This window comes from Acanthopagrus latus, chromosome 15 (assembly GCF_904848185.1).
Source record: "Acanthopagrus latus isolate v.2019 chromosome 15, fAcaLat1.1, whole genome shotgun sequence".
NCBI classification, from domain to species: domain Eukaryota; kingdom Metazoa; phylum Chordata; class Actinopteri; order Spariformes; family Sparidae; genus Acanthopagrus; species Acanthopagrus latus.
Genome location: NC_051053.1, coordinates 16,660,182 through 16,680,894, shown reverse-complemented (window position 1 = coordinate 16,680,894; position 20,713 = coordinate 16,660,182). Strand labels below are relative to the sequence as shown.

The following is a 20,713-nucleotide window of genomic DNA, read 5'->3' as shown; positions in this document are numbered from 1 at the left end:
GACAGAGAGAGAGAGAGAGAGAGGTTTGTGAAAGAGTTGGACGGAGTGAAACTTTGACTTTTGAAGGTCTTCACTGAAACATCTCACAACAGAGTAACCAGGGACCAAAGTTACTTTAAAAATAAGTGTTGGAGACTGAATGAGAACGAGACAGAGAGAGTTGGAGTGCTTAATTTGTAAATGGCCGCGAGGTGATTTTCTCTGACACTGACTCATTGTTATTTGATTCATGTCTGCCTGCTTTTTGAATATCGATCCAGGAACTGGAGGAGTGACTCATGCTCGGCCATAGAGGCCTGAGTCACTACAGTCAAAGCTGGCTCCCAATCCCAACCTGATGCCACCCTGCTTTATGAAAGCCTGGGAGTGGAGAAGGCAGTGCCAACGTTTGGCTTAGCAGCAGTAATGACGCTCAAGGACTGAAGGACTCAGCTATTTTATGTGCCTTATTTTTGGACACGTCTACTGTATGCCAAGCAGGGGGTCGGAAACTTTTTGGAGTTGTTTAACGGAAACTTTAGGTATTGGTTGAGGATTCAATGGTCCAAAACCAGTTTGGGAAGTAGTTCCGGAAACTGAATGGGAGCTTTGCCCGCAGAAATGACTGGGAGGTCGGTAGCAAGAGGTGACAGCGAATGGACACACAATTATGATTTTTGTTTCAACTTGAAACCGAACATTGATAAGAATTGCGTATTGGTTAGCTGAGGGCGTGCAACATTTTGAAGTAAAAATGCAGCAGAGAGGAGCATTCCTTATCATGAAGCAAATTAATATCTGTAGCATTTACAGCCAAATTCTTGTCAACTTTTACAGAGGAGAAATAGAAAGCATCCTGACAGAAAGAATCACAAACTGACATGGCTGATGAACAACTCTTTTGTACCAGTCTACTGAACACCAGTGTCATCGCTGAAGTGAGGTGTCAGCACAGAGCTCAAAGGATACTCAAAGGCAACACCCACCCCAGAAGTATCCGCTGCTGTACCACCAGACTACGGAGCAGCTTCTTCCCTCAGGCTGTGACACTCATCAATTCATCCTCAGCGCTTGGGCGTAAAAAAACAGTTTCAGTTTTGGAGCCTTACCTGGTGAGAGGCATTCAGCATAACTTGAAAGAAATACCAAACTGTTTAATTTGCTTATGCATAATTCAAGTAGAGGCAGCAGTATTTAATTAACATGTTTCATAACCAGTTAAAAGTCCATTACAGTAAGGTTAAAAAAAACAAATACAATGAACATTTTAATCTAGTTTTTTTTATTTTTAGGAATAGATTTTCAAATAGATTTTCAACTAACTGATTGTAGATTGGTAGAACTGGTGCTGAACATTTGCCAGAAAAAAAATGACAGGCAGCGAGGGTGTCTGGTGTCAAGGAATAAAAGACATGAAACATGTTCTGATTTTCATATTTATTTTTAACCACCCTGACTCAACAGATGAGGCCCCCAGACGGATGGAGCATACTGTCTTTACAGTCAACAGCAGCTGTAACTGTGTGAGCTATTGTTTTTTATTGTTCTACACGATTGTGTTAGAGACTGTGTTGTATTCACCCCTTCATCTTCATCATTTAAAGGGATCTAATGAATGTCTTTTTTTCTTCTCTTTTTTTATTTGCACATCATTGTAACAAGGGAGATACAAATTAGACTTACAGCGGCAAAATAAGAAAAAAAAATGTTCACCATGTTTGAAGCAAATCATTAGAACCTACGCATTAATCACACTGATTTGAATTCAACCAGTGTAACCTGATTGTAAATGCAGAGTTGCATCACATTACTGGCACCGTTTCTTTTTTAGCAAACATACAGCTTTTATGTTCAATTGTGATGAGTCTGCCGCTAAGTTGTCACACACAGTTGTTGCATGCTGTCGCTGGCAAACTTGTTAATGTCTGTACAGTTGGTGCATGAGCTGTTGGAGGACGACGCAGTCTGCTGAAACACTTGAGTGGTCAAATTTTGGCGAGGCAAGTATTAGCTTTGCCCTCAGTCTGACCATGTCATTTGGTTTGGTGTTTAAAAAAAATTAAATCACACTTCACAATCGTAAAGTTTAAGTGCCTATAGTTCACTTCAGAACAGGCAGAGCATAGTGCTTTATTTATGTTTGCCCTCCACGATGTGACGCTCACCATCACCAGTTCATAGTTTACCACAAGCTGAGTGCATAAACAATTATGCCTATAATGTACTGTGGATGTGGCTTGATACAATTAAAGACTCTCCAGGAACTGTGGACACTCCTCGTGTCACTCGTGATGTATAAAAGGTAGAGTGGAGCAGGGAGGTGGCTTGAAACACGTATTCTGTTACCAGTTGTTGTCAATGAACCAACAACAACAGACCCCTCGCTGGTCATTTTATCGATTACTGGCTCCACACTCCCACCCTGGCCTTTTTGAATAAAAAGGACCAAGGAGCAACAGTCTAGGGACCATAGGAGGCTGTTCAACTAGCTCTGCTGCGCTGGTCATGCTCCAAACTACATCTCCATTCTCCAGTGGGTAGACGCTCAAGAGCGCAGAAAGCTGCTGGACAATAGTGCACAAAAAATAGAAGAAAACAAAAGTGTGAGAAGAAGAGTGCTGGAGAAGACACTCACACCTTGGAAACACACACACTTGCAAATTGGACAGAAATCTAAGGGAGGCTATTTTTGGATTACGTTTCGGACGAGATAAAGCACAAAAAGTACAGACGACCAAGGGAGAGAGGATTTGAGAAAGGGAAGAAACCAAAAAAAAAAAAGAGATCAAACTTCCAAGAAATGAGAAGTTAAAGACACATAGAAGAAATGATAAATTAAGGAGAGAAAGAGAGACAGGGTGGGATCGAAGAGTGTGAGAGAGAGAGAGAGAGAGAGAGAGAGAGAGAGAGAGAGAGAGAGAGGAGGGACAGATGGAGAGAGCACCAGAGCCAACAGCAGAGCTAAGTGGGTAGTGTGCTCCCCAGACAGCGCTCCATATGGCCTGGCAAAGCCATACACAGCCAGGCAGCACAAACACACATATACACAGCATGTATATGCACAGACACACGCATGTGCGGATACCCAAACACTCCTCGACACAAACAATCACATTCACACAGGGAGCGCATATTCGCACATTACCATGTACCCACAGATGTACAGAGCTCAGTCTGAGGGGGATGCACTCTTTTACAGAAATGACAAAACCATCCCATTTAATATATGTTTAATGTTCCTTTGTATTAAGGTACCAATTTGCATCGTTTAAATGCTGACATTTACTGGAAAGTCAAACTGTAATTTCCTTTTCCCACGAGCGTAGTTGAAGAGGAGAATTTGTTTTGTTTTTTTTCCCCCTGCGCAGCTTTTTATGAGAGGCGACTTCTCACCTGCATTTACCTACTTATCATGATGTACACCCATTATTTGTGCTACATAGAATGGAGACAAGTCAGAATACGGTTCAATTTCTTTCTTTTTCTTTTTTTAAACAGTGTACCCATCTGTTTGTCCAATACTGCAGCTGTCCATAAAGTGCTCATTAGGGTGGAAAAACAAGGTCACCTTTGACTGGTATCACTCTATGGATGGCTCTCACTCATGTTACAACAAAAAAAACTGCACGTATGAAACTGCATGAGCTTTGATTAGCAGCCAGGCCTTTTTTCACGCAAACCGAGATGACAGAAAAGAGCAGCCAGACCTTGGCCAGTGATTTTTAAAGAAACACGTTAGCCAGTCAATGCTAAGTTTGTGTTTTAATTGGATTTTCATCATTTCAAAAGCTCTTACAAAGTGCTGTTAGGGAAGAGTCAGAAACTGCAGAATGCTTCACATCCATGACACCATCAATCCCTGAGCTGCTCAGTCTTGCTTAAAGTACAGTTTTGCTGTGGTTACAATTAAAGTGTAACACGACAGCATTGCTACAATGAACTCCAACAGGACGAGAAGCTCAGGAGTTCAAAAAAGACCAGTTTAGCCAGACTATAAACTCAGTTCAAGAGTCCGTACTGCTTTTTGCCGTCATTAACTGTTGCTCTTTCTAACACCTTCCTCTGCTCGGAGCCCTGATGACAGACATGGAGTGAAGCTGAGACAGGGATGACACCTATTTTCTTCAGGAAAGGAAAACATTGTAGATGACGGTCCTGAATTGCCCATTTACTTTGAGGATAAGGATCTGTTGTCTGAACCAGAACAGCCAACTTTGTAATAGACTCACAAGTCAATTGCAGCCAGATAGCACAGACAGAATCCCTCCGTTTTTAAACTTTTACAATAAGAGTCTTGGATAAACCAGTTGTTACGACCCTCTAACCAGTGTACACTAAGTAATATAGTTAGCAGGTACAGGAAGACATTTCATATACAGGCCATTAAAATAGTTTACACCGTGTTATTGAAATAATTCCCTTTGTTTTCTTTGTAAAACAACTTTGGCCGTCAAGTTTTATAAATAAGACCCAGGCTGAACGCATAAAAAAACTTCTACCTGTACAGTGTGCTTACAAACCAATAAACTCATCAAATCATAAAACGGTCACAAACTCTCTCAAACATACAGAAATGTAACTGAGAGTGTGTGCCTCCCCCTGCCCCCGCTGGAGCAGAGACTCATGGGAAGTCCAGGATGACAGCCAATCCCTGAAGGAAGTGAGGAAGTGACTCCTCGCCAATCCCAGGGGTCACAGAGGTTACTACAGGGCTGCTGGGCCATCGCCATAGTACCCTGCTATCAGGGGACACCTGGCCAATCACATTCGGCGATGCAAGGTGTAAACACCCTCACACTGCAGTACGTTCACGTTGCCTTTTACAGAGGCAGGGGGTTCCGTGTGCAGACATGGGTGGCTGCAGGGAGGGAGCGAGGACCAAAACATCCATATGCATGTGAAAAGTGATGGCCGAAATCTGACCAGTGCAAAAGACAAATGAAGATCAACATACCAAGTGTTGAATGCCTAATGAACAAGTGATTTTGCACGGGGTGGAACAAATGCTAATTTAAAATGCATCCAGTAACACAAGGTCATTAATAACACATATTGTGACATTGTGATTTTATCACTTGAAAGCCTTGCATATGGTGATTAACTACAGCTTAAGGATTACATGTTCCCCTGCAGACTGAGAAACTTTCGCAACTCCCGGGCTTATTAAAAGTTTTAAAAGCCCAAGAGATGAACTCAAAAGTACACAGTGGTCAAGTTTAAAACGAGCCCTTTTTTTTCTCTCTTACGGCACTTTTAGATTGCCGGCTGCTCAATCAACAGAAGTCCATTCTGTCTCGACTGAGCCGCTCAACCTGACAAACGTTTGGCAGGAGCTGACCATCGGCAGCCAGGTTTCCCTGCCCACTTTATTTACTACAGACGTTACAATGGTTCTGTGAATAAACATTATGCCTTCAGAAATACACAATGAATAGTTAATGTCTTTCCCTCAGCTTTTTTTTTTAATTACTGAGTGAGATGACTCAAAAAAAGTTGATTGATACTCAGTTTCAAGTAACTACACACCTTGTCAGTAGATAACCAGGTGATTCACCAGATTCCAACTATGACCTGTCACTTCACAAACACAGTAACTTGGTGTAACGATTTGTAGCAATGTACATGTATTAATCACTTTTTTATTGGTCACATGTGAGCAGATTGTATGTGACGTGTAAAATTAAACCTTCCCCGTCTCTCTCGGTTGCCTAAAAAAGCCTGTTCAATACAGCTCGAACACCGATTCAGAATTTCTGCGACAGTCCAAAGCATGTGACTTTGTGCACCTTCTCGAGTGTCTCGCTACGTTAACAGAGAGCAACAGTAGCTAACGTTAGTTTAGAAACTGAGTCCGCCAACATAAACTAACGACCAGTTTGCAGTACAACACAGAGTGCCCATCCAAAGTGATCAATTCAAGTGTGAAACAAAGGTCCTTTGAATTTCTCTCATTGTTAGCCATCCAGCTAATTAGCATTACTAACTGAGCTAAAAAAATTTAACTTGGCCTACAGTAAGTACAAAAGCTAATCACTGACAATAAAGTAAATAGGTATGTGCAACTTTGTTTCTTTTACTCTCCAATTGTACTGAGTAGCCTACTTAAAGTCTGGCAGACACAGGAATAATGATCCAGTACAGTGAGATGATAACTCTTAAGTGCGCTGCTAAGGCCTGAATTAGCACTGCTAATTAGCGACAGCTGTGTTAGCAGTGCTAGGGTACCGACACAAGCTCTGGCAAGAAAACTAGTGGTGGGGGAAAAATATCGATTCTTAGATGTATCTCGATTCTCTTTGCTGAGATGCTGACCAGTCAATAATCCGAACTTTAAAGCCAAATTCTCAACATCGTCATCACCTGTAACAATTTCAAGACCCAGATGTCTGCTCCTTACAGCTGAACCAACTGGACAAAGAAAGGTAACAAACATAATAACAATTTGGAGGCAATTTAATCAATTTATTTCAATAATGGATAATTACAAGTATGCTGTGTTCTAAAAGTAGCAAGAAAAAAATACAGAAATGTACAGAAACCTAAAATGTTGATGCATCTTGGATCATGCATCAACGCTCATTTTATAATCCCATCCTCATCCTCTGAATCAGAACCAAATGGAATCAAGTGCCTCAGGATTTCCAAAATAAAAGGGTAAAACTGAACCGGGGAAATGGATGTAGTGTACCTGAAGTAACACAACACCACCGAAGCCTTTGTGTTTTTATTTTTTTTAACATAACAACGTTTTCAGTCCTCACACAGGCTAACAGTCGTAGACAAATATTACACAGTTGCCTCAAGGAGCTCCACCATCCTCTTGTTTTAGTGTGGTCTGCATTAAAAATCACTTTATAGACACGATGTTATCTCAGTTCAGCTGCCCTGGCAGAAGGTTGGAATACTGACTGTAATGCCTGGTGAATTATGTCGAGAGTAGTGACCAGAAAAGGCACAGATTGTATAATGTTATAAATGGGGGCCGTATTGTGGGATTCCTCAGAGAAGCAGATGTGCTCCAGCTGACTTACTCCGTAATCCCACTTCACTCTCTGATCCAGCAACACACGCGCGCTCCAACACACACATACAGTGTCCACAGATAGAGCATAAACAAGCTTTATCCTTTGATCATTGTGTGGCAGAAAAAAAAGGAAAAAAAGGAGACATTACTGGCTGCAGAAGTCGCTGCGAAACAAAAATGCATGGAAACCAGCATTTCGACGTGCAAATAAGCCAGCGGGGACGGAGATGCCTCATATAACATCAAAGAGTGAAAACGACAGAGTCTGTTTCAAGTAACGTTTGCAATTCAAGTCTGTATTAACAACCGCTGATCAAATAACCAGCCACGCACACACACACACACACACAGAAAGAGTGGTGAAAGAAAGATGATCACTGAGCTAAGCCATTATAAAGAATTGCTCCTGACCAACCCATCAAGCATCCAATTCACGCTAATTGGAGACGAGATGGAAGGCGTTGTCTCAGGAAAAAGCTAACCTCTAAGCTCGGAAAAGGGATGAAAGCGCTCCACGAAAGATCATGTCGTGGGGATATGGTTCAGGTCCACTCGTCCCGTTAGAGGGAAGGCTCACTGCGAATCAATACAAAGTTGCTCTGAGTGATCACCTTTATCCTGTGGTGAAACACCTCTATCCTGCTGGGAACAGTCTCCTCAGTGATCATCATGTCCCATTCAGAGGGCTTGACTGAATAGTGTGATGAGTATGGAAATGATCTGAATCATACACTATAGCCGTGGCAGTCACCTGATCTCAACCCAGCTGAACGCCTGTGGGAGATTTTGGACTGACAACACTCTCCACCATCGTCACTGAAACACCAAAATATTGAACACCTTCAGGTAGAATGGTGATCCGTCCCTCCAGCAGAGTTCCACGGCCTTATAGAATCAATCTCAATGTGCATTGAAGCTGTTTCGGGTGGCATGTGGTGACTCAAAGTGGCGGTCTTTCCTTTTAATTTGTATTTTGGCACCAGTGAGAAAAGATTTTGCAGTTCCGTCAGACTCAGATTGCTTTGTCCCGTCACAACCGGTAACAAACCAGTGCATTGCCCCTCTGTGATTAGATGTGGCTTACCACATTGCTGCTCTGAACTTATACTTGACTTCTCCACTAAAGATTGTATACAGTCTTGTGCCTTTGACTTTGTATCAATCCTGTTTTAATTAGTGATTCAACCGGTGCCCATCCAAATGCTGAAAATGCTCTAACAGCTTGTCCCCTAACACTGTCTGTTCAGAAAATTAATGAGTTCTTACTTTCACAACCCTGCCTGACCAATATAATCCTTCCTGCCTTGTGACCTTGTTGACCTGAAAAAGCCCATTAATGTAGTTTGATGCAAAGTGGGAAAAGATTGCGGGCATGGATAACTTAACTAGTAAGCACATTTTTGTGGGTGTGCCATGAGCACATTCAGCTAGCTTGAGGTGCTCTTAGACTGAATCATTTATTGTACAGTATCTTAGCGTGCTTAGCTCGCTCTTGCTTATCAGCACAGTGAGGAAAACACAAATGAAGAGTGAAGGTCTGGTTACTCCAGCATTTAAAAACAGCCAAACGTTGGAAGTTGTTTTCATATATAAGCCCGATCGTCTTTATATACCCTTTCTGCTACAAAAAAGACACATGGTTGGTAGAAGTTTAAACATCCCCTGAAGTCAAAATCAACGTGTGATTGTTTTTGTCACATATTTCTTGCTCAGTATCTCACCTTTGCACCCCTATCAGACCAAGCAATGGCAAAACAGTAATTTTGTTGATATTCTAATTTTAGTTGTCTTTATTTTAGTTTGTAAACTTGGGAGTGCATTCCAGTTTTCGCATTCAAAAAACACTTTACTTATTTCTATGACACTGTTACAGGTGTGTAAAAATGGGAAAAATGCAAAAAGATTGTATTTCTTATGGTGGCCATGCCTCATGGGTTACTATACAAACACACAACTTGATATCTTTCACTGATTTGGTTGAAACCGGATCTATGATTATCTATGATGTACTGCTGCAACTCTGCCTAACCTCTGGACAGATAACTTTACTTGTGGCTAAAGCAACAGCTAACGAATGCTAAGCAGCAGTCTCCCAATGAACACCCACGGACCGCTACTGTGCACAGCCTCTGAAAGCAACAGAGGCCCATTACAGTATTGAGGCGATTAATGTAGTTTCCTGATCGACAGATATCGGTAGCTTTGTCTTTGCAAAAGTAACTGCTAACTTCTGCTAAATGTAGCTGCCACTAGGTAGTTAACAGTTTTTACAGGAAATGTGTAACAATAGCACTCCACTAGTTGCTTCATGGGAACTTTAAGAGACAGAAGTCGATGCTACAAATAGCTATGTCTCTCGAATAAGCAGTATTGTCTGATTTGCCAGCTAGCTTTGACAGCTAATGTAACTGGCCATGGTTAGCATGTTCCCAGCCCGCTAGCATGTCATTAGCTCTCTTGCCAAAGAATTTTGCCAGCTAACACTGCGAGTAGTGACAAGCTACTAGCACTACCTAGTTCACAAGGATGAAAACATCACTGTGCTACAGTTTTTGACTTCCATCTACCCATATTCATAATCTGGACCTTTCAATAAATGGCTGGCAATAAAAGTAAACTGAATGGTGTGAATTAATATACTAGGGCCAAAAAACAGCAGACTCAAATGATTGATGAGAATATTCCAGATACACAGATAGAACATGATTTACAGTACGTTGTGTAAGCTTGGCTTGGCAAAAAGTGCTTAACTATTTACTATGTTGGTCAAAACAAGCATACATCACAGCAGTCATAAATAATTCATCTGTTGTCCAGAGCTCATGTTAAATTCCAGATAGAGCTAAGACCTGAGCAATCTGTGAGACACCCAGAGCATCTGAATCCAGACTAAGAAGCAATACTCTGAAGGAGTCCGACAACATCAGCTAGTTTTTCATGACTCAACAGGATCTGGTCTGGGCTTATCACGCCAACCGTGTCCATCTGAACAGCGTTGCTGTCTGATAGATGGTAGACAGCAATTGGGCTTTGGGTGTGTTTAACAGGAAGTCACTCAGAAGGTAAAAAAGCATGTGGCGTCATTGATTATATATTCAGTGACACCAACTGAGGTATATTTGTTAAATATACAGTGAATCAAAAAGTCTACATGAGGTGCCCGTGGAATACCATTCCATTTAGAGTATCATTCAAATTGCATAATTATGACTTGAGTCATCCTCTATATTGTTGACTCATCTGAGGTGTAAAACAGATTTCACAACAAAACATGGACGTGAGGCAAAAGGACAGACTGCCAGCTTTTAATTAGAGGTTGTTTTGGGCCACAGGGGTGAGATGACGTTGAAGTGAAGCAAAAACGAACATTAACACACATTTTAAAGTTATTCAAGGGCCACTGTCAAATTCCATATCAGCTAGTTGATACTGAGTCGTTGGTTGAATACCAACTGTTGTCACTCACCGGACATCGTTTTGCTGTGGAGGCTTCTTCTGCCCGACCAGGTTCACCGTTCTTGCTTGGATAGGCTTTTCTTCTCTGAAACACATGAAGTTAGGAAAATGATTTGAGCACTTGTTAACTTTGCTTACGGAGGTCAATCATTGTCTTATCAAACATTACAGCACTGTGAACACTTCTTCTGTCATATGAGTTAATAAAGTTAAATCTGAGAATAGTCCAGATGCTAGCTAGGATGCACTAGCTAGCTAGCTAGCGCTAAAAGGCCAGTATTTTGCCTTTTTACACTCATAAAACCTTGTGTTTCTTAGGTAGTTTTCTGTAGCTGGTTCCAGTTGTGTTCTTGCTCCTAATTAACTGTAGAGTTCTTTTTTCAAGGCATAGAAGCTTACATTTTTAGCTGTGTCAGTAGAGGTACTCTAAATCACCTGAGTTGGAAGGACATTGCTCTTACTCAATCAACTGAACCAAACCTAAAAAAAGGAAACGCTCTAAACACGAGCCAAACTCATAAGAAAAAGCTCATTTGGACTCACTGCAGTGTTGGAGATACCTTTAGGCCTACGACAACAATGACACGCTCTCAACATGTCCACTGACACGTTCACAGCATGATTCAAAACCACCTCATCCATAAACATGAACAGTGACAGGCTCTGATCAGGCTGATCACAGAGGAAACTCAATAGAGAAATCCCCGCCAACGCCCACGCTGTCTAAAAAAGAAGACGTGTCTTTTTTTTATTGTCAGTACTGTGTGAAACCCTCTCATTATGAGATGCTTTTTCCATGTTAGAAATGTGTGTTTGTTCCACACAGATTCTAACCATCTCCTGCTGTACTGACTGTTTAAAATGAGTGATTGAGGCACTGCAGATTTGACATCATCGGCTTACACTGGTCGAGTGATACTATCCTGAAATGAAATTTAAGTTTCAGCAGTTGCTGGAGTTTGGTGTTTGAGCACAAAATTAAAGGACCGCACTGACATGTTTGCAAGTTTTAACTGCAAATCAGCTTTACGCCACATTTTCAGCTGTGTGTTACACCTTTTTAAAAATGTGGATGTGTTCTAACATTTCATATGAATATCAAAAGCAACTTCTTCATCACACTTAACATCAAGTCCGCTTTAGTTGCTTTGTTAAAATGGTGAAACAGCTGAAGTGCAGATTGATTTGTGTCTGAACCGTATATGCCTTTTAATTCCAGTGTTAATTTTTTTAAGATTGTCATATTGTATTAAAAGAAAAGGAAGCCCAATGATGTCTGAAAACTGTGGTGAAAACCCATTCAGATTTCTACCCTGTGGTTTACTCAGTGGTTAGCTATGGCATTAAACCTGTGTGACTTGTATCTAATACATGTAATCCAACAGATCTGAATCAGCACCAATCCTGACCCACATCAATTCTGTGTTTCCATTTATAGTTGCATTTATTCACCGTAGGCTGCTGATACCTGGCCTCATGTGACCTTCATTAAAAATGATGCCAATCACTTCCACAAAGGCATGTAATGTAAATTAGGGGGAAAAAAGACATCACGGATTACTAGTATCAGAAAGTGTATCAGGAGGGAGAAAGTTGACCACTGTATCTCTAGTGGTTAGTGGGCTAAAACAGGTAAAACCACCGGTCTGGTTTATTAAGGTCACTGTGGAATATAAGGCAGAGCCTGAGTGATTTTCTGAGACGGTTCACAGCGGTGTGAGAACTTTACACGGTGACGTTCATACACACACTCACTCATTTATATATTAGATAACGGCACCGACGTAATGAACTTCGTACGATACATCACGTGGAGATCACCAAAGTAGTGACAAGTATCACAATATGCTGCAATGTACCTTCAAAGATGCAAGCACACGCACAAACACCACAAGCCTACATAAACATTTCTCATCTTCTCGAGCTTGAACAGTGGATACACGCAGAAATACGCCGACTCTCTTTAAGACAAAAATACAGGATGGATTCAAGAAGGCCGATGCCGACGTGAAACGAAAAACACCTCTGCTGATTTTCTTCCATCTTGTGATACAGTTGCTGTATCTTACCTGCTGAACTGTCAATAAGTTTGACCACTGGTGCTCGACTGTACTGACGGTCACACCTCTGGCAGTCGTGACTCTTGTTCTACGTCTTGCAGGTGAACTCTTATGTTTGTAACACAGCGAGGGAATGCTGCACATGGATCATTGATGCTCTGTTGTTTTGCTGTAGGCAGGAGCTTTGCTGTACTGTACTATGTTCCTGCACTTAACTTTTGCATTTATGCAACAAGGCCTTAAGCTTTTGAAAAGACAGAATATCATTTATGAATCTGTCTGTCTGCACTTGAAATTCTTATCATTTTTCCAGTTTACCTGATGATAACTGTTGACGGGACGTCATTGTTTACCCACAATGTATTTACCATTACATCACCGTTGCTATGGCTATATACCTACAGGGAGGTTTGCGTATGCGTACTGTGAACCCGTACGCTTTAACAGAAAGAAGACTGATGGCGAGCATGCCTCAAAAATGCTCGTAAGAGTAGTGTATTCTCTGCTTGCCTGCATTACAGCCCACACTACCCTACTGCTAGTACACTCACCATGCATGTATTAGTCAACCAGTGCAGCTTCTCAGTGCAGAACCCAATCACACACACACACACACACACACACACACACACACACACACACACACACACACACACACACACACACACACACACACACACATTGCTCAGCTATGGCGCTCTCCATCCAGAGTGATTCAGTGATGAAAGGGGGGAAACAGCGCTGGAGCCAATATAGTTCAAGACATGTATGTGCTGACAGGCTGCCCTTATTTGCAGCCGCTACAGTGTTGGCATGGCTGAATCCAAACGGCTTCTAGTACTCTGATGAAAATGATGCATAGCCACTTAGAGCTGGAGCTATATATTGGACATTTCCTTCTTTAGATGCAATGAATCGATCTTCCGTTTCCAGTGCTGGGCTATCAGTCCGCACAGAGGGCTTAAAATAGAACAGGGACGTAAAGCTTGAGGAGCGCCTCACTTAGGTGGGTCGGTCTATCTTTTTTTTTTTTTTCAATCTGCCCATCTATGCATGCAGCTCCATGCAGAAAACGTGAGAAAAGGTTTCAACTTGATGCATTTTTTTTTCCCGGCAGCAGGGTTGGATGCGAGGTTCGTTTTCTGCGCCGATCACGGTGACAAATAAATCTGGAAGAAGAGTTTCGTTCATGCATGTATGGTGGTGGTATAGAGGAGGAGGAGGTGGAGGAGGAGGTGGATGCACACAGTGAACATAAGCCACTCCTGATTCAAAAATGATATGACACAGGCGCCTTTTTCTCCCCCCTGTTATAGGCCTTACTGGTTCTATAACAGCCCGTGTGATGTCTGTTGCGAGAGCACTGGCCTACATACAGTGCATACGGCTGGGAAAGGCTCAACCGCACCCCAGAGCTGAGAACAGCAGCTGTTGAGATGGATGCTGCACAGATAAAAGCCAACAGGGAGGTTTTTTTTTCTTTTACTTTTTACTACTCTCAATGCCAGGCTTCGGCAGATTTTTCTGCAATTTCACGCAGCATCCATAAACGGAAAAAAAATATCTCAAGTTATAAGCCCGGACATTCCCCGCTTGACTCAGGCGTTGGCGTGAACGCCAGTATGGTCGTATCAGGGATGGCAAGAGCGGATGGGAAATTAGTTCTTGTGGAGAGGAGTGTGATGCCTGCTGACGATGATGGGGCTTGGCCACACACCCCTTCATCCTCCCACCCACCAACCTATGCTTTCCTCCCCTCCTCTCCTGAGCAACTTGCACCTGACCCACCGCCACTCTCACTGAGCCTCTCACGGGAGCAGCGAGAATCTGCAAAACTGGACAGGAACATTGGTCCACACTGGCCCCTGCATGTTTTACTCCGGCACACAGCTGTAGCCTGTGAGGGCCTGTGACTAACTGAGTGAGTGAGTGAGTGAGTGAGTGATTTCTGTGTGGAGTGACCTGCAGGATGTAGACACACACACACACACACACACACACACACACACACACACACACACACACACCAACATTACACACATGCATGCATGGTCAGATACAGTGGAGTGATTGCTGAAACATCCATAAGAGAGAGAACGGAGGTGGATGGACTTCTTCAGAACGGAAATAGCCCAGGCCCAGTCTCTCTCACACACACACGCACAGACACACACACACTCTCTCTCACACACACACACACACACACACTCTCTCTACTCTCTCTCCCTTACTTTAACATGGCCTCCTCCTTCGCCTCTTCCTCCCGCTGCCGAGCCAGCACAGCCATGATGATCTTCCTCTCATCCTCCGTCAGATGGCTCAGGTCCGGCTCCGGGATGGCCGGGGCGACGGGTGGGCGCGGGCCGCCCCGAGGGCCCACCGAGGCGAACATCTTTCCCACCACCACCACCACCTTCCCTCCCTCTTCCCCCCCCCCTCCCCTCCTCTCCTCTTCCTCCTCCTCCTCCTCCTCGCCTCGGTCGGGATCACGGATAGAAAACCCGCTGGCGGAGCCCACGGATCACGACATGGCCCACGGACAAAGCGGCGGTTGGAGCGACTGATGCGGAGTTCCCATGGCGGTGGCGGGGGGCACCCAGGGCGGCGGCGGCGGCAGCGGCGGTGCTAGCTCCGGTAGTAGTAGCAGCGGTGACGGAGGTGGTGGTGGTGGTGGTAGCGCTTCGGTTCCCGGTTGCCGTTTTTCAGCCTGTCCTTCTCCCTCTTGCTGCTCCGCTGTCTTCTCCCCCCACCCCCCTCCCACCGCCCGCCCGCCCGCCTCTGCCCTCCACCACCTCCGTTTTACGGGGAGCCCATATCTCCGGCGGTCGGTCGGGACGATGGCACACGGGAGGGGGATCTCGCTTCCTTCCTTCAGGCCGGGCAGAGAGGGGGGTCCCCTGGACGCGGCTCGGGTCTCCGCTCGGTCCGTCGGGCTGGCTGTGTGGCTGCGGGGCGAGGCGGCGACTTCTTGTTTTCCAGCGCCGCCGCTGATGCTGATGCTGATGCTGCTGTCAGGGAGACGGAACCGTCAATGGGACCGCAGCCCCTCAAGCGCGTTCACTTCTCTCGCGGCGGGAGCGCGCAGCCCTCATTTGAGAATGGGGGGCTCCACTCACCGTTAAGATGCGCGCTCACGCCAGCCTGTAGCACACGCAGGAAAAAAAGGGTTTCTTAAAGGTGCACTGTGGGTTTCATAAGACCCTTACAACTTACAGAATAACAACAGCTGTAGCATATAAATCACTTGAAATGTATTTTTAAATGAATGGATTATGATTTTGCCTGTTTATTTCAAATGTTGTTTTTTTTACAGAAATAAAACAACCTTAAAAGCCACCAACACTATATGTTTACTGAAATCATATATTTTTAAAAAATAATTATTTTGTTACAGTAGCAGTGGGTCCACAAAAAAAGAAAAAGAAAAACACTCTGTACATAACATAAATAGCTTTACTATATTAACATCGGTTACTTAAGGGACCTTTGATACTTGTATTTCAGCACTTAATTCTTTTCATAGCCTATATTTTATTCTCACTTACTCTTTGCCTGATTATCTTTCTCCATTAAAGCTTGTTTAACTCTGTTGTGTGATGCTTTCTATTCTAGGAGCACCTTTAACCCCTCGGGGATCAATAACGTATTTCTGATTCTGCTTTACTTTAGAAGTATTAATCGCTAAATTAACAACTGAATGTGAAATAAGGGGGGTTTAATGGGTGTTACATGGGTTAAAAAGGGGAAGAACCTTTTGTTGTCCAAACAGAGCACAAACCATTACTGAATTTGCACCTTAAATGAAAGACTAAGGCCCCTTTAAGATATTACATTAACATTCATTTTATTTTCCATCTTAAACACCTCTTAAACCATGCAGGAAATCAATTAAAACGCCTTAATATATTGCAGTTACTGTAAATCAATTACGTTCTCATTATATCTCTACACTGTAAAGAATTTCACTGTAAAAAAAACAGTAAAATACTAGCAGCAGGGACGCCAGTATTTTACTTTTATTTTACAATGCAACTATTTTAACAGTATAATACCATTTTTTGGATTACAGTATCTGACTGTAGAATAATGGTGGGTGTCGTAGTTATTTTACAGTGCATCTACCGCAATTTATCTAACAGTATAATACCATTTTTTGGATAACAGTACATGATGGTAGGATAACTGGGTTATGGTAATTTTACAGCGCATCTACCATCATTTATTTAACAGTATATTACCGTATTTCAGATTACAATAAAGTACAGTAGGAGAAGTGTGGGTTGTGGTAATTTTACAGTATATGCCAGTGTGTTATCAAATCTGTTATTTTTGCATTCGTATAAATCCTCACCAATTTAAAAACAAAGTATGCAGGGCTTCTCAAATACCCAGCCCTAGGCTACCACATTCATCCAAACAGCCAGTCAACATCCAAAAGTCCTACAATAAACTCACAGTATTTCACTTGTATTTCACTAATGTCTTGCCTTCTAGTGCTTAGAGTGGATCAGAAACACATTCAGCAACAACATGCTTTTATCACTGTTCATCTGTCTCTGCTCAGCTGAAGAAAAGTAGCAGGATAAGCTAGCGGAGGACACCGAGGAGGAGAGTAGCAAAGCGTGGACAGTACAACGAGTGCTCACTCTGATGCTGTTTTCAAGAACCAAGATCCAGAAGTCACAGAACGGAGCACTCTAACACCGCTAAATTTATTCAACTGATTTGTTGAACTGAACTAATTTAACTTAACTTATTGAACTTAATAACGACTACCAAACTGCCTGAGCTGTGTCTGCCTCAGTTTCTATCATCAACATAGGTTTTCTATGCATGCTGGCTCAATGAAGAGACATAATCGTAACTGAATTTATTAAATGTTGTTGCTATTGCCAATTTTTCCTAACCTCTGACCTTGAATAAAAATCAGATGCAGACCTTTAAGTAATAAGTTCGAGAACCCTAGTATAGAACACAATAGAACATACATTGCATAACATTGCTGTAGTTTATTACAAAGTGCTCATTTGTACAGCAGACTTTGTAAGATTAGTAACACTGAGAATGTTTGTATTACAAAAATGAAAAGGTATTGCATTACCACATTTGGAAGACACTGTCTCCAATAAAATCATTAGTGACAAGTTTTACTGAACTAATAAGCATAAACTCAGACACTGAATACAACACAACATCTCTGGTAAAATATAAAAATATGAAAGACTAACTGTTATCGACTGTTATCGTCAAAACAGAAAATAAGCCAGCAATCATCAGTAATATGCTGATGGATAATGACTGAACTTGAGAAGGGATTAAAGAATGATATTGTTTAACATTATTTTACAATTATTTTAAAATACAGCAAGATACTGTTGTAATTCACTGTAAATTTGCAGCAATGCATTACAAATACAGTTTTATGCAGTTAAATTACAGTTATCTACTGTAATTGTTAAATGACTGATTTAACTGTTAATTTATATGTGAGAGATTAATATTTAACATTATTTTACAATTGTTATAAAATACAATAGGATACTGTTGTAAATCCACTGTAAATATACAGCAATTCATTACAGTGTACATTAGTATGTATTTATGGTTGTAAGTAAGGGATCCAGTTGCATAGTGTGTGGTGTGGTACTTGAAGAATCATTTAATAGAAAAAGCAAAGAAAAGAATACTCTGGAATCTCTCTATCATACCCCAAACATAATTTAAATGTGTCAAGGACAATAGAGCACAAGTAGAATAAAAGTAGAACATAATTGCAGCCAACAAAAAAAGTAAATATTGCAGAATAAAAAAGTGTAAAGTGATATGTCAATGGAAAATGTATGTGGAAAAACCTCCAAAAAGGAAATGTGCATTTTATATGTACCTTTGTAAATGAAGTGGGTCAAAATCAAGTGATGAATGCAAAGCTGTGTGTTAGAAAAATATGAATGCAAGCCTAAGGAACCATGTTGTAGTGTCGTCTGAAACCCTTTGCAGTGAGAGTGTGCACTCTCCTCCTCCTCCTCCTCTCTCCCACCAATGATTGCGTGTTAGAATGACGCGCATCCCCCTTTTTTTTCTCCTTCCTCCCACCCTCTCTCTCTCTCTCTCTCTCTCTCTCTCTCTCTCTCTCTCTCTCTCTCTCCTCTCCCTCCGCTCCTTCCTCCTGTCCTTCCTCCTTATCCATCCTTCCAGCACACACACACACACACACACACACACACACACACACACACACACACACACACACACACACACACACACACACACAAACACACGACTTCCTCACGCTGTAAAACAATCAGAAGGGAGCCTGAGGTTTACCACATCGTCATGCACACATATGGCTTTAGGGTGACATTTACAGTATGTCAGTGTGCAACATTTTAATTATGGGCTGTGTGGTCTTGGGAGGGGTTTCCTAAATGTTACAATGCACTATTCAGATGCGTCACACAAACCATTGCGATTTTGAAATTGACAGCTAATGGGATCCTGTACCAAAATTAGACTCTGCCACATTTCTTTCTGGAACCCCCAGGGGACCCTACGGGATCCTACACACCGTGGTGTAAATCAGCTGAGTCCAGGTCAGACAGCATCTGTGCGAGTTCACAGAGGAATGTCATATCGGCTCCTAAGTCTATGTTCATATTTCAGAACCATGGTCAGCTCACTGGACAGCGTTACAGTGCGAGGGGAGAAGTGTACTGAGAGCATTAGTAAGTGCAAATCTGGAGCCAGTAGCATTTTGGGAGAATAGGCATGAAGAATAAAGACAAGACGGGCTCAGCACAAACCCTTCATCGTCATCATCATCGTCTAACAACACGTCCAAACCAACAAACAATATCCTGAACATTACTGCAGGCGCATATGCAACAACGCATACTTGCTCAACAGCTCTGACTCAGCCTAAAGGAGGTTCCTATTTAGGGCAGCAGTCTTCAGGGAGCAAGCCGAATAGTTTACACATCCAACTACAACTTTCTCATTTCAGTAAGTTACTTGCTTGTGGATGTCTCACTTCCATGAGACAGCATAGAGCTGTCCCCTCCTCCAGTAATGCTGCAATGGTGAAGAAGATGGAAATGTCCGCACTTTCCAAACTGATTGATAGACCAAAGACAGTATAATGTAAGTAGAATGTGATCTGTTTAAATGAGGAGTTGCAGGATGTTCTGTGAACAGTATCAGGTCCGCTTTTCAAAACCTATAGCGCACTAAAAGGTATTTGAGAAAAGGCCCACCACTGTGAGTATTTACGGCAGATCTGAGAAGCATCCTCTGTGAGTGGACATGAGTAGACATGTGGGGTCTGATATTGAAGGTGACATCCCAGCCTGTCCGGACCCTCACAGGTATGCATTCAGAACCAACAGATCCATATCAGAATGTTTCTTTGCGGGATTTTAGCTTAGCGTTCAATACAATCTCCCTATGAAACTGATGGTCTAACTAAGCCCTCTGGGCTTTGGTACCACACTCTCCATCTTGACATTGGACTTCTTCACAAGCACACCCCACACAATTTGGACTGACTTAATACCAAAACCTGCCTTGGCTGTGTGTTCAGGCCCTTCCTGCTCACACAAACTTAATAACACCACATTCTTGTACACTTTTATGTGTTTTTGAAAAAGATTTTCAGTTTTGTATGAAGTGTAATGGGACTACAACAACCACTTACTCAACTTTTTTTCCTTTTTCTTTTTTCACCACTGGTTGCTTGAATATAATGTTCAACTTTCAGTCCAATGTGCTTAGCTTTCTTTGTATTTGATTAGCATGGGTAAGATTTACCCTGTATATTTAAAAACAAACAGACAAAAACAACAACAACAACAACAAAAAAAACAGTGCCATGAAAATGGAACGCAGTTAGCCAGTTATTATCATCACTTTATTGTTGTTATTAGTATATGTATTATTATGTATATTATATACCATATTCAGTGTAAATCATGTAGTAATATACATGTCTTTACATGTCTTTAAATTGATTTTCTCATTTGCCTAAAAGAGCATAACAGAAATGCGTCCTGTTTTTTGAAAATATTTTACAGATATGTATATATATTTTTAGCATTTAGCATATCATAATAAAAGTTGAAAGTAGTCTGCTGCAGGTTGTGCAGAGAGACAGGATTTTATTTTGAAAATATTCCAAACGGTTACTGTCATATCCCGGAAG

The 20,713-nt window shown here is 42.1% G+C and overlaps 1 protein-coding gene across 9 annotated transcripts in view; it reads right to left on the bottom strand.

Moving 5' to 3' along the window:
* Nucleotides 1-15,638, bottom strand: part of LOC119033364 (regulating synaptic membrane exocytosis protein 1-like) — an 84,638-nt gene extending 69,000 nt beyond the window's left edge. For 6 of the 9 annotated variants that reach the window (XM_037123358.1, XM_037123359.1, XM_037123360.1 and 3 more), the window contains exons 1-2: nt 14,751-15,637; nt 10,470-10,544 (exon numbers count right to left, since the gene is read on the bottom strand). In XM_037123358.1, the coding sequence (XP_036979253.1) occupies nt 10,470-10,544; nt 14,751-14,911 (236 nt within the window). In that variant the 5' untranslated portion in view covers nt 14,912-15,637. Of the gene's footprint in view, nt 1-10,469; nt 10,545-14,750 lie in introns of all 9 variants that reach the window. The other 3 variants (XM_037123357.1, XM_037123355.1, XM_037123361.1) reach the window with 3 other exon arrangements.
* Between the last annotated feature and the right edge of the window lie 5,075 nt (nt 15,639-20,713).